General features: G+C 38.7%; 1 protein-coding gene across 1 annotated transcript; it reads right to left on the bottom strand.

Moving 5' to 3' along the window:
* Nucleotides 1-3,054: 3,054 nt before the first annotated feature.
* On the bottom strand, nt 3,055-7,845 carry LOC141789422 (potassium voltage-gated channel subfamily V member 2-like). The gene is made up of 2 exons (XM_074668820.1): nt 6,583-7,845; nt 3,055-3,650 (listed from the first exon to the last, which is right to left on the bottom strand). The coding sequence occupies exons 1-2, from the start codon at nt 7,843-7,845 to the stop codon at nt 3,342-3,344; spliced, it is 1,572 nt and encodes a 523-aa protein (XP_074524921.1). The 3' UTR covers nt 3,055-3,341.
* Nucleotides 7,846-12,522: the final 4,677 nt, after the last annotated feature.

Here is a 12,522-nt window from a genome sequence, read left to right as displayed (position 1 = left end):
AATTATTAAATAATAATAATAATAATAATAATAATAATAATAATAATAATAATAATAATAATAATAATAATAATAATAGTTGAAATCAGTCCTAAATTCTCATTAGTAAAAAGCAGTCCGTGATTTTAAAGCTTCTTCTTATGACTGGCCTCCAACCAAATGACTAAACTTGTGTAGGGAGGTAAAAGTTTAACTTTTGTTGAACTGGCTGGGCAGTATTCTCATGCATAAAACAGTCTTTAAATCAGGCATAAGTAAGTAAAGTAAATTTTTTATCTAACTCAATGATTGAATGAAGTATTTTTTGATTGATTGATTAATTGGTGGATGGATTGAGCTGTTGCACTGCAGCCATGTCTCTCGAAACCAGGGGTGGCCAACCTGTGGCTCGCGAGCTGCATGTGGCTCTTTGCCTTTCAGTGTGCGGCTCTTCGATCCATTCATAAAAAAAATATAGATCTATATATTGTTATGAGGAGTGGTGTGCTGATTAATCTAAAATATTGATATACTGATGCCAATTTTGGGATCAGTATTGATCAATACTTGGGTGATGAGATTGATACTTAAGTTTCGGTTTCTCTTCTCTACATACTCTCAATCGCTCATGTGCTCATAGCTATCTGGATGTCTTGCTTTTCATTGTACGTCATTTTGTTTATGTGTGAGAGGAGATGTGTCTGTAAGACCACGTGTGATAATGTGGCTTAGTACCACAGTAATTTTGTGGCTCTTGGTCTCTGACTGGTTGGCCACCCCTGCTCTAAAACCTATTGGGGAAAATCTGCACTAAATGTACCATCAACACTTTACTTGATATCACAACCTACGTGTTTTTTCCCTGCTCTACTCTGTTTTTTTTCCCCAAGAATTACTGAGTGAAGTTTGTGCGTTGTCACCGTGGTAACAGGGTGAGAACACCATGCCTCATTTACAGCTCAATGTAAGGAGAAATGAAACTTAAAAAGGTTCAGTGATGGAGTGGGAGACAGGTGTGAGAAGACAGGATGTACACCAGTTGGCACTGAGGCCAGTTAGTGAATCATCCTCTTTTTTTCCCCTGAAATGTTGGTCATATGTAATGCTAAATCTGTAGCACAGATACTCTCTGTTCGCAGGGCTGTAGCTCAGGTTAATGTCTATTGTCAAAATGATACTCTGTTTTTGTGTGTGGTTGGCAGTATTTTGAGCCATGAGTCCAACATTTTGGATTGTTGGCCTCTTTCTGTAATGGAGCCAGAGGCAATCATATTATGACCGATTTTCATATAACTAGTCGACCCTTAAACATAGTCTGTCTTAGTATCTAACTTATGCTTAATGGATCCATAATGGACAAATTCAGCATTAAAATCAGTATTAAGGAGGACTATGACCAAGACATCAGGACTATGACTTCATTTAAAAAAAGTTTTACTTCAGTTTTGAACCAGGTGAGTAGAGGGGTTATTTTCACATTGAGAGATTATAACAGAATTAAGATTTTTTTTTTCTTTTTTTTTTTTGTGGAGTCTGCAAAGTCTGAGTCTGTGGCTACAGTTACAGTTTCATTAATGGCAGTTTTGGCACTGTGCATCTCTCAGAGCACTGTTATAGACAATGATCCAGACTATAATTGGGCAGAGACATGCTACTCCTCCCTGCTAGCGCAAGCAGATGATACACGCAGTAACTTGAGTTTTAAGAAGATAAATTAAGAAATGGCCTAAGACACACATTTCAGCTGATCAGTAGAAAATGATCAATTTTCCTCCCACAGGCAAGGACGTTTTCAGGGGTAATTTTATTACCCCAAAACTTTAATTAGACCATAGATTCTGGTTAAAATGCATGAAGTTCTGGGGAAATAAAAAAACACACCCATAGATAACTCATAGTTTATCATATCGGTGTCAGAATACAGAGAAAGAGACACACAAGGGGACGACAAGAACCAGAGCTGAATTGTAACACCCCCCTGGAAGCTGAGTCCTTGTCACGAGGATTCAGAGCCTCGATGGTTTGATTGTGTTGGGCCACTTTAGATGATCAGATATATTGTACTGGTTGAAACTGCAAAAGAAAATGGATAAAGGTTATGTTAAATGATTTTTAAAAAAAGCTTCTGTATAAAACACAAGGGGTTTCTGATTTATATCCCTGGTTTGTTGCTAACCTCCGATGATTAGCAGTAGAGGAAACATGTGCAGAAGTTGTATCCTCGAGGCACAAATTTTGTTTGACAGAAAAGCCACCAAAATAATGTTATCTTTAGATTGACATCACATTATAACCCTAAGTTCCTCTAAATGGCATTCTTTCTTAAATAAACAAGAATTTAAAAAATGACTACTCAACAAAGAGAAGTCACCTGAAGCTGCAGCTTGACACATGTTCCATGAATAAATGAACCGTGTATTTATGTATACAGATACGACCAGCAGCTCTTTCAATATGCACAAAGAGTACACAGAGACACGAGCTGCCTTGAAAAATAACCCTGTGCTGTAGCTCCAAACCTGTTTGCACTTGTCTAATCTTCAAAAGTGGAGAGCAGACAGGTGTCAGATCTCAGGAAATGAGCCTCAAGTTTCTCACGGAGAACACAGAGAACACAGGAAACCACAAACACCATGATGAGATGGCTTTCAAACGATAGCATCAAACAAAATGAGGTTGAAGTCAATATAGGTTTATAAATTTGACAGAATATTCTTTCAGGAAAGCTAAAGGCCCTTGGTATCCATAAACTCAACTCATGTCAAGAAATAAACCTGCATTTTCATTGTCTCTTAATTTGACAGGAACCTTTCATCCATTGACATTCATATTGATTTTTTTCTATTTGAAACAAAAATAGTTTTTTAAAGAATCTAGCACTCATCAGAAATGCTCACATTTGATTTATCAGTCAGCATTAATTTTTTTATTCATTATATAGAAAGTTATCTTCTCACACACATGACAGCAGTGATAGAAACATGAGCGTATGTTGATGAAACAGTCACAGAGTTTCTAGTGTTTTTATTTATCCACAGGCACTCTCATTAAAAAAATTCAAAGTTTTAGGTCCATGTTCACCAAAGACTTTTGAGGATGATTTGCAACTCAGTCCTACATCTGGACAACCATTGGTGGTTGAACAGCGCAAAAACAAGTTATCTGAGTGGAAAATGTAAGTACAGAGGCATGAAATCATCAAAGCTCAACTTCCTTTATGTTGCTCTTGTTTGTGTAAACGTTCGTGTCGTTGGTGATGTAAAGGAGTGACAGTAACATAATGTTCAAAAAACACCAACTTCCTCCTCCTGGGATTTTTTTTCCCAGGTTAGTGCACTGTATGTAGCACATTGCTAACACCCTTAACTTGAGTCTTCGCTGTGTGCACACTCACAGGGGCTGTCAGCAGTACTTTCTTCCTCTTCTGGAGGAGGAAAACAAATGTCCATTCTGCGTCTGAGTCGCTTCTTTAGGTGAAACCTCCGCTGCACTAGGATGGTGTTGTACTCCTGGGCTTTGAGCTTGGAGTAATAGTCAGAGAACTTGTTGAAGAGGAAAGAGATGGGCATGCCATTGAGGATGATACCGAATGAGATGCAACCAAAGGCCACAAAGCGGCCGAGTATGGTGACAGGAACAACATCCCCGTAACCCACAGTGGAGATACTGACCTGGGAGAGAAAAGCAGAGCAGAAAAATCAATCTGTTTTCATTATCATTTCCTCTTCTATTTGATGTAGATAAATAATATTTAGCAAGAAGTGGGGGGGGGACAAAATCAATTCAAAACAGCACAGGGCCTGATTGGGAACAGATGCTCAAGACACTTTGCAGCACATGCTGTTCAACTGAGACAGAAAGAGCTCAGTGCAACAAGTGGGACAATCTTTGGTTTTCAAAGAGCCTGGTGTTTTCCCACTGAAGTGGGTGAATGATATTTTAGCGCAACTTCTAATACTTTGACCGCTAATATAAAAATATCCACACGATGACATGTTTCTCTGTATTTTTTAAGGAAGCCAACCAGATCTTAAAAACCCCTGATCCACCAAAGTGAAGCAGTTAAAGAAATGGTCTTGTGCTTTTTTTTCCTGTTGCCCAATCATAGCTGTTGCAACACAGAATTTTATCACTCAAGTAAATTCATGATTATTCATCTTGTTTCAAAATGTGTCACAGCATCAGCAGTGAACCATCTGAAAAGACTTGGCGCAAACAGGTTGGGGTGTATTGGTGGTATATTACAGTGATCAATTGTTCCTTCTCTTCTAAAGAAAGGGTGAAGGGGGATGGAAGCTCTTAGAAATAAGATTGAGAGATTAAGTTGCTGCATTCCTTGTGTAAACTTCCCTTCCCTTCTCTAAATGATGCTATTGAAATACATACGTACATCTTTATGAGTGCAGATTCCTGCATGAACCCATATTATTAAAATAAAGAATGATTTGTTTTCAAATGTACAATTAGCTCTGACAGGACTTTTCCTACATTCCCAAAACACACAGATCATAGCTGTAGTGGCGGGAAATCTATAGGAAAATGTTTAATCTCTTTATTAATCAGTTTTGATCTCCCCAAATCCACTCTTTCAGGTTTGGGGACTTGGTGCTATTAGAAAGTCCAATGAAAATATTTCCCCTTTACTGTAGCTCTTATCACATTTGCCTTAAGAGACCTGCTGGATCTGTATGACTCATTTTGTCTCTTACGCTTCAAAAACTTTCAGTGCAGAGAAAACGCGTGGGAGGGTAACAAAAGTCTCTCCCATTTTGTCCAAACATCTGTTTGTTTAAGTTAAGACACGTTTGGTGAAATGGACCTTTAGATCCCACACTGGCTCATTAATAAACTTCACTGTCAGCTGTTTTTGATAGATACATACACACCATCATCTCTGTCATCACCAAAACTAAAGGAAGGATATATTAATGCTTTTTTGTGTGGTAAAAACACAGTTTGAAGCGCTTTTTAAACACTGGCTTTTGTGTTGATTAGCATGAGTGACAGTATTAAAATAAGAGAAGAAGTGAATGCATCTAAAGGTAAGACTATTCCTTCAGCTTAACATTCATATAGTCAGTTTCATAGTACACACTCAAGTCTTCAGTCATGCGATTGTATTTGGACTCAAGCGCTGATGACTCAGACTTGAACCTTAGCATTGACTTTGGTGGTTTATGTCAGTTTCTTTCTCTTTCAAGCCTGAAACTTTTATTCAGTTTAGGATAAGGGGCTGGCTGGTGTGTTTGCACTAGACCTGCTACTGTTTTTTGAAACCATCTTGAAATAAAATTAGCTGTGATATATAAAGATAAATTAATAAAGATGGATTTGCTTGCATGCATGTTCATGTGCTTTCTTGAAAAATGTTGTCTTTTAAGATTTTACCATCCAAGAGTCATACGACATTTATGATGAGGGAAGGGGGAAGACAGGGATAAACTCAAACTTTGACAGAAATCTTTCCAGGATGCCATTGCTACCTTACTTAGATAGTTGATATCATCACTGCAGTTTTTTCTGGGATAAAGACTACAACTCCCATAAGCACTACCCCCCACCATCCTAAAGACTTGACTCTTGACATTTTTGTTATGGGAGCAAATGAATGGAGAGCAGATTTTCTTTTTGACACTGCTTCTCTTTGTTCAAGTTAACTTTTTACAGGATTAAAAGCAGTGAGGTTATGTCCCACTATTGTGTTGTGGACACAGAAGGGATCACACTACGTCCAGGTTCATACAGTAAATTGTCATGAGAGAAAAAGCTGATTATCTTCTGAGGACTTAGACTCAGCTTGAGCCTCGATGAGAAATTGGTGACTCATCTTCACCACATGTTGAAATATGCAGAGCATTTCCCTTTTCAGTTTTCTTTAAATGTCAAGTGTCAGAGATAGTTGAAAAGCCAATAAACAATAACATCATCATTCCATTTGATTACTTCTCGTGTCACAGAGCAGCACAGGCCACATTTTTGCCAATAGTTTTACAAGAATTTCATGGCTACCTTTTGGTGAAAAAGCTGTGTAGTGCCCTTATCATTTAAATAAAGAAAACAAATACACAGCCTGGCCCAGGAGATTATATTCCACAGCCTATTAACCCTTGAGAATAAAGCAGTGAGTCATATAGGGTGAGCTTAATTGATAGAGCAGGCAATGTGCAGAAGCTGCTGCCCTCATTACACAGTCCCAGCAGGATTTGGTACACATTAGGCTTCTCTACAAAAGGTAAAAAAAAAGACAGAAATTTGTCTTTGAAAAAAAGGAAAACAATGATGACAAAAAAGATAGGGAGTTTTTCTTTCAATATACACAGATCTTTATGACAGCTTAAATCTGAGATGCAGGAGGAAACCATGAGGAAGAGATGATAAAGGTGGTCACCCATGAGCACTACAAATAAGGCACTTGGTCTCCAGAGGCTAAACGGCAGGTGCTCGAGGGTTATCTTTACATGTGCCAAGAGGAAGTATCAGTTACTGTTTTAAACCTTTGCCTCTAAATCAGGATTGTGAGTAGAAATACAATAGGTGAGGGATGGAAAATTTGAATGTAGATACTCCAGGATGACTTTGATTTATTCCACTTTTGATACTTACTGCAGCCCACCACCAGGCATGAGGGATACTGCTGATAGGAGTTCCCTCAGTCTCTCTCTCAGCTGAATGAAGGAGAGCAGAGAAAGTGAAGATCCCCATGGCAATAAAAAGGAGAATACAAGAGGCCTGCTGGTAACACTGCCGTAGGGTGAAACCAAATGCTCTCATTCCCGTGGAGTGTCGAGCAAGCTTCAAAATCCGAAAGATCCTCATTAGCTTGATGACTTTGAGGACCTGGCTCAGTTTGCTGACCCGGGCCATAGTTTTAAGGTCTTCTTGTGCACTCGCACTCTCCTGGTCAGAAAAGACTTCAAAGACAATCTGGAAGAAATAAGGCATGACAGCCACCATGTCCACAAAATTGAGTCCACTCTTCAAAAAGATTGCCATGTTTGGAGTGGTTAAAAAGCGAACTACATATTCAAAGGTGAAGAACACAATGGTGACGATCTCCACCCATTCCATGAGGGTTTTGCCATTAGTGTGATACACGTGTAATTCCTCTACAGTGTTCAGAGTCATTGCAAGAATGGAGAACAGCACAAGAAGGTTGGAGACCACAGTGAAAGCCTTGGCTGGACTGGAAGAGTAAGGATTCTCCACCAGGTTCCACAGAGTCTTACGCACATTTCCCAAGATCATTTCATTGAAACATTCGTCGTTGTACTTCACCTCGATCTCAGCCATGAGCTCACGGTCCACTTTAAGGTCTTCCTTCACATCATCCACCTTTTCCTGGAACACCATCCAGCAGCAGAGCTGGGTGTCCTTAAGGCTCAGGCCCCAGTATGCGATCTCCTCCTCAAAGTGGATGGGGCACATCTCCCGTATGACCCACAGAACTCCACTTGTGTAGAAGTGGCAGACATGGTGGAAGAAAGCAGGATCCCGGTCGAAGAAGAACTCATTTTTGCGCACAGAGTAGTCATCACACAGCGTCAGCAGTTTTGTTCGATCACTGCAGAGGGCCAATGAACCAATCCTGGTATGAGGATACTTAGCAGCGTGGACTCTGGGAATATGAAACACCTTCCCCCCGACATTTACAATAATAACCTGTTGTCGTTCTGGTCTCTCCTCTGCGTTGGGGGCCTCCGCTTTACTTCCTGAATTGTCAAGGTTCTCCAAAGATGTCCACGCTTTGACAGCTTTCTCCTGAGAAAATGGGAATGTTTTGATGTCCTCTGCCCCCTTTGACAAGCAGTTGATGGTGGAGCGACGATTTTGCAAACATTTCTGCAGCTGAGCATTAATTGATGCCATTACAACTGTGGTCCCAGGCAGGAAATCAGTGAAGCGTTAGAAAAGCATAACAGGAAACACTCCAGGAAAATGGGTCTAGCTACACCCAGTATCTAGCTGAATCATCAGAAAGACTGTGTCTGGTCCTGCAGGAACTGATAGACAAGTAAACAGCAGCCCTTCCTGTTTTTTTCTGGCTCATCTGTTGCTGAGATTATAATCCAGAAAATCTGAGAGGAAGTGATTTTTCCCCTGAGTAGAGTGAAGACAACACACAGGCATTTGATCAGTAGACCAGCCAGACTAGATCAAGGACAAGCTGCAAGGATGTCATCCATTTAATCTCATTGGGACATTTCCAAGTTTCCTTAAGTAGTTGTAAATATAGGGGAAGGCGGGATTAGGAAACAAAGTTGATTTAAGGATTTTAAAGTGAAGAGACAAAGGTACTGTTCAGACTGTGTCTGATTTCTCCATATTTATCCTTTATATCACAATTTAACCACTCCTTTGCTCTCTTAAGTAATTTTAACAGGTGTACGTCTCAACTACTAACATCTTGAAAACATTCCTGGCAAACTCATGAAAGACAAGCTTCATGAGTTTGCCAAGGCTTGTGTTCATTCAGGTCTGACACATTAAGTAGAGTATCTTAAAAACTCAAGTGTTGTATAAAGAGCAGGAAACAGAGTGAAAGCTGGGAATGACATCGGAATCGGGAATAGGCCGCAGGCTGGATTTAATTCTTGGCCACCCAGTTGAGGGTTAACCTCATGGAGCGTAAGGCCATCAACATCCCAAGGGTTCTATTTCTATGTAAATTTGACACAAGGGCCAGTGTTGCTTTACTGGTGCAGTGAGGTTACAGTTAGTAAGCGTTTTATAAGTACTATTCAGATTTCACCAAGAAAAAGCGTTACATGGGGTGAGAGCTTGACCTCTTCCATAAAGAGGTTAAACTTTAAAACAGGGTGACCTCATTATTTTTGCAGAACTGACTTCACTGCATAAAACTGGACCCATACCAAGAGTTTTTGTCTTATTTTCAAAAAAAAGGAAAAAAAAAGAAGAAACTTTTCAGACTTAATGTGAGCCACATTCACCTGACTAGTCCTGAAAAAATGTCTTTTTTTCCAAGTTATTTGAAAACAAAGGTTTAAATTTGCTTGTATCAAGTAAAGAAAAAAAAAATCTGCCAGCAGGGTAAGAATGTAGGTTTGTATCAAGACATTATTTCAATTTTTTTTTTTTTTTTTTTGTTACGAGCAATTCAGACCTTTTTTTGTCTTTTGTCTGGACCGGTCAGGTCAATGTAGCTCATTTTAAGTCAAAAAATACATTTTTACCAAAAAAATAAGACGAAAACACTTGATAAGATTTCAGTTTTTGCAGTGCTCAACTACTATACGGCTGTGGCGGGTGCATGTCCGTCGCTTAGCAACGAGCGAGTCTGTCCCTACCGTAGTACGCATTCAACATTCAATTTGACAGCCTTTACATCGTCAGAACAGTTACAAAAACAGTTTTACGAACAACGAAACGGGGTATAGGGTCAGAAACATATTTCCTAACAAGCCCAAAATGCCCATTCCTGCCTTGCAAACGAGAGTCTTAATTGAGCTCTATCCATGGCTTCATTTTTTAAGACTACATATTAATTTCTGGAAAAAAAAAAACGGGCGTAAATTTAAAAAATGTATATCAAGACTCCGTATTTTGAGGGGAAATTGTGAAATAATGTTTAATTATAACTATTTGAGGGCATCCTGATACCAATTTAACCAGTAAACAAACCTAAATAAGTCTACCAGGAGTAACCTGGGTTATGAAGACAGCCTCAAAAGTAGCACACGTATGTCTATTTTTAATGTTTACATGTAGCTAAGTGATTTACAACCAGCCCCATTCGACCTCTTCACAAAGGTTTTGTGCTAGCTACCACGTGGCTTTAGCTTTGTAGCTGAGGCTCAAAGCCATTAACCTTCACTTCTTAATAACTGGTTGACTGTTAAATAACTAATCCAGAGAAAGCTTGACATACAAAAACAAAAAACAGTTCCCCTACATTATGACAGACTAACTTGACCACTAGTTTCCCTCCACAGGTGTAAATTGAAGGTAACTCCTCACCTTAATTGACTGTCTGTGATCTTTCCCTGCTAACAATCTTGACGCACCTCACACTTGATGAGCAGATTACACCTAGCAGGACAAAGGAACTGGAAAGATGTGATGTAAAACCTTTGGAAGTGTTGTAAACCTTTGAGGGATGGTGATCCCTTTGGATAGCTGTCATGTCTACCAGAGGATTACATGGCAATTATGTGTCTGTACAATAAAGATGCTGTTGTTCAGGTTCTGCTAAGATGAACACTTTCTGGCGCCTTTTTTCACTTAACAAAAGGGACTTATAAAAGCATGATGACTTGACTGAAAAAGTGGCGACATGTTTGATTCCTTTAAGATGTACAGATTAAATACATCTAATAAATTTCTACTTGTCAAAAAAATCACCTTGATATCATGTTTACAATACCTGGTGTCTTTATCATGGCTCATGATCAACTTTCATCTCACTTCACCAGAAAACAAACTGCTGTGTAAATAGCAAAGATGTTTATTTAGGTTTTAGGCATTACAAGGTGACAGAGATAAGAGTCACATTTTTTTCACTATTTTTGCAGTTTCTGTATAAACTGAAAAGATCACACATTTAATATCCTTGTCTTCTTCAGGATGAGTTTCAAAAATTGAAGGCAAGTGACACCTGGCAACTTGTTTTAACATATAGATAGCATCAGTTGTAAAACTTTCACATTACAAACACTATAAGGAAAACATTTGTGAGCCTTGTGGCTCAACTGTCTGTGGAAGTCAGTGGGTCAGGTTAAGAGTGAGCTAATGAGGCAGGAGGAGGTGCAGCAGGAGGAGCACAGACAGCTTGTCTGTAATCTCCTGTGCAAAGTGTTGCAGGTAAACATGAAGTGGGTGCAGTTCTTGGAGCAAAAGGTGTCCTTGAGTAAAATAAAAAAAAAAAGGTTAATATACCTTAAAAGTAGTCTTAGACTAAATGTAAACAGACCAACACATAACATCACTATGACTTCATGGCTATTCCGGTAGCTTCATGTAAACATGCATTTTCTGCCACGGAGACAACAATAAGTCCAGGCACAACTAGGCACGAAAAATAAAATACTTTATTTGATTCATTTACAGTTTTGAACCGTTTCATCCTTATTCCAGCTACAGAGCTACATTAAGTGCACTGCTTCTCAAAAATAAATAGAACCCTCTATTAGAAATAAATACCAACTACACAAACCAGCAGTTTGAGCACACACATCTTTTCTGATGGATTTCAATCACTCCACCAGATTTACACAATCTTTGAGGTGATTGAAGAAATAAACAAAAAGGCTGAAATCAAGCAAGGCAGGTCTATTAACTGAACATTCGCTCTGACATAAATAAGGCTCAGAAAAAACAACGAGCGGACAAAATATGACACATATTTGTTCCCAGTGTACCACAACTGCTCTTTCTTTATCTCAGCACCAAGCCTGCAAACAAAAATATCTCATTTAACCCACACTGATTTTATTTAATACATTTTTGCTGCTGTACAGTGTTAGCTTTATTTGTGCGTTCATTTTCTAGAGGAGTATTACCAAGGTGGCTCTTTTTTGACTGAAAATGAGATTATGAGAGGAAATACACACTCTCCTTATTTGTTACATAGTTGGATGATAAGATTATTACCACTTTTGTTTCTGTAGAATACATGTGGAAAAAGAGCCAGCACTTGGTTACATTAAGACTAGAAAACCAATAGGAAGCAGCTAGCCTGACCAAAGTCCTACAAACAACATCTCACCTCTTATTTCTACAGCCCCAAGCCAAAAACAGTCAAAGTATTTCTTATCAGTCATATTGAGAACATCCCATCACTATTTACCTCTTGTTGAGGTTTTGATGTGCACATCTGTGAAATATCAGATATAGAGAGCAAATATTAATACAACACCATGTCTTAGGTTTGTTTTTAATGTGTCCAAATAGAGAAAAAAATCCAATGTGCAGAATCAGGGGTCCTGTTACAGAGAGAGTTTGTCACAATACCAGAATGATGATACCAGGGAGAGTGACAAATATGGATGCTTGTTCCAATACCACAGCAATTAAAAAAATAACAGATAACTACCAAGAATGGTTCAATATCTTATGCTACAATTTAACCTGCACATTGTGCCAGGGCAGGAATAGTCACGGACAGATCAATATTCTGTAAACACTTATAGATTTTCTTACTCAAAGCAATATGTCAATTCTTGATTTGCAATTATAACAAAGTAAAGGTGAATGCCGAATCTGTGGAGTGTCCACTTTTTCTGAATATTTTCCTTTGAAAAACTTTTGCATGGGCCTGTTTCTGCTCTGTTCAGTGTTTTAAGCTCACAGCCAATGAATAAGAACAGTAAGCAGCATTTTGTGTGGCAGTGTAAGTGTGTTTCATAGCAATCAGTAGCAGACAGTTAGAGAAATTACAAAATAAGATCTGATTTGTCTTTTACACAGCACACTCTTTAACTTAGCTCAGCCACTGCTACTCCTTTGCTCAAGGCAGCTTTTGGTTGGACTATATCTTTTTAAGCTCATGGTAAAGAAATTATCAAAGCATCAAAAACATGTTTTTTT

Source organism: Halichoeres trimaculatus, unplaced genomic scaffold (assembly GCF_033239565.1).
Source record: "Halichoeres trimaculatus isolate MK-OKI-2021-1 unplaced genomic scaffold, fHalTri1.1 fHalTri1_scaffold_4, whole genome shotgun sequence".
Lineage (NCBI taxonomy): Eukaryota > Metazoa > Chordata > Actinopteri > Labriformes > Labridae > Halichoeres > Halichoeres trimaculatus.
The sequence above is the reverse complement of the archived record's forward strand: the minus strand, read 5'-3'. Positions and strand labels throughout refer to the sequence as shown.

Bases quoted from the DNA above. Each gene is read 5' to 3' on its own strand.
- LOC141789422 (XM_074668820.1), bottom strand. From the start codon at position 7,845: ATGGCATCAATTAATGCTCAGCTGCAGAAATGTTTGCAAAATCGTCGC. The intron at 3,651-6,582 runs GTAAGTATCAAA...TTTCTCTCCCAG, and splicing joins ATGCCTGGTGGTGGGCTGCA to GTCAGTATCTCCACTGTGGG.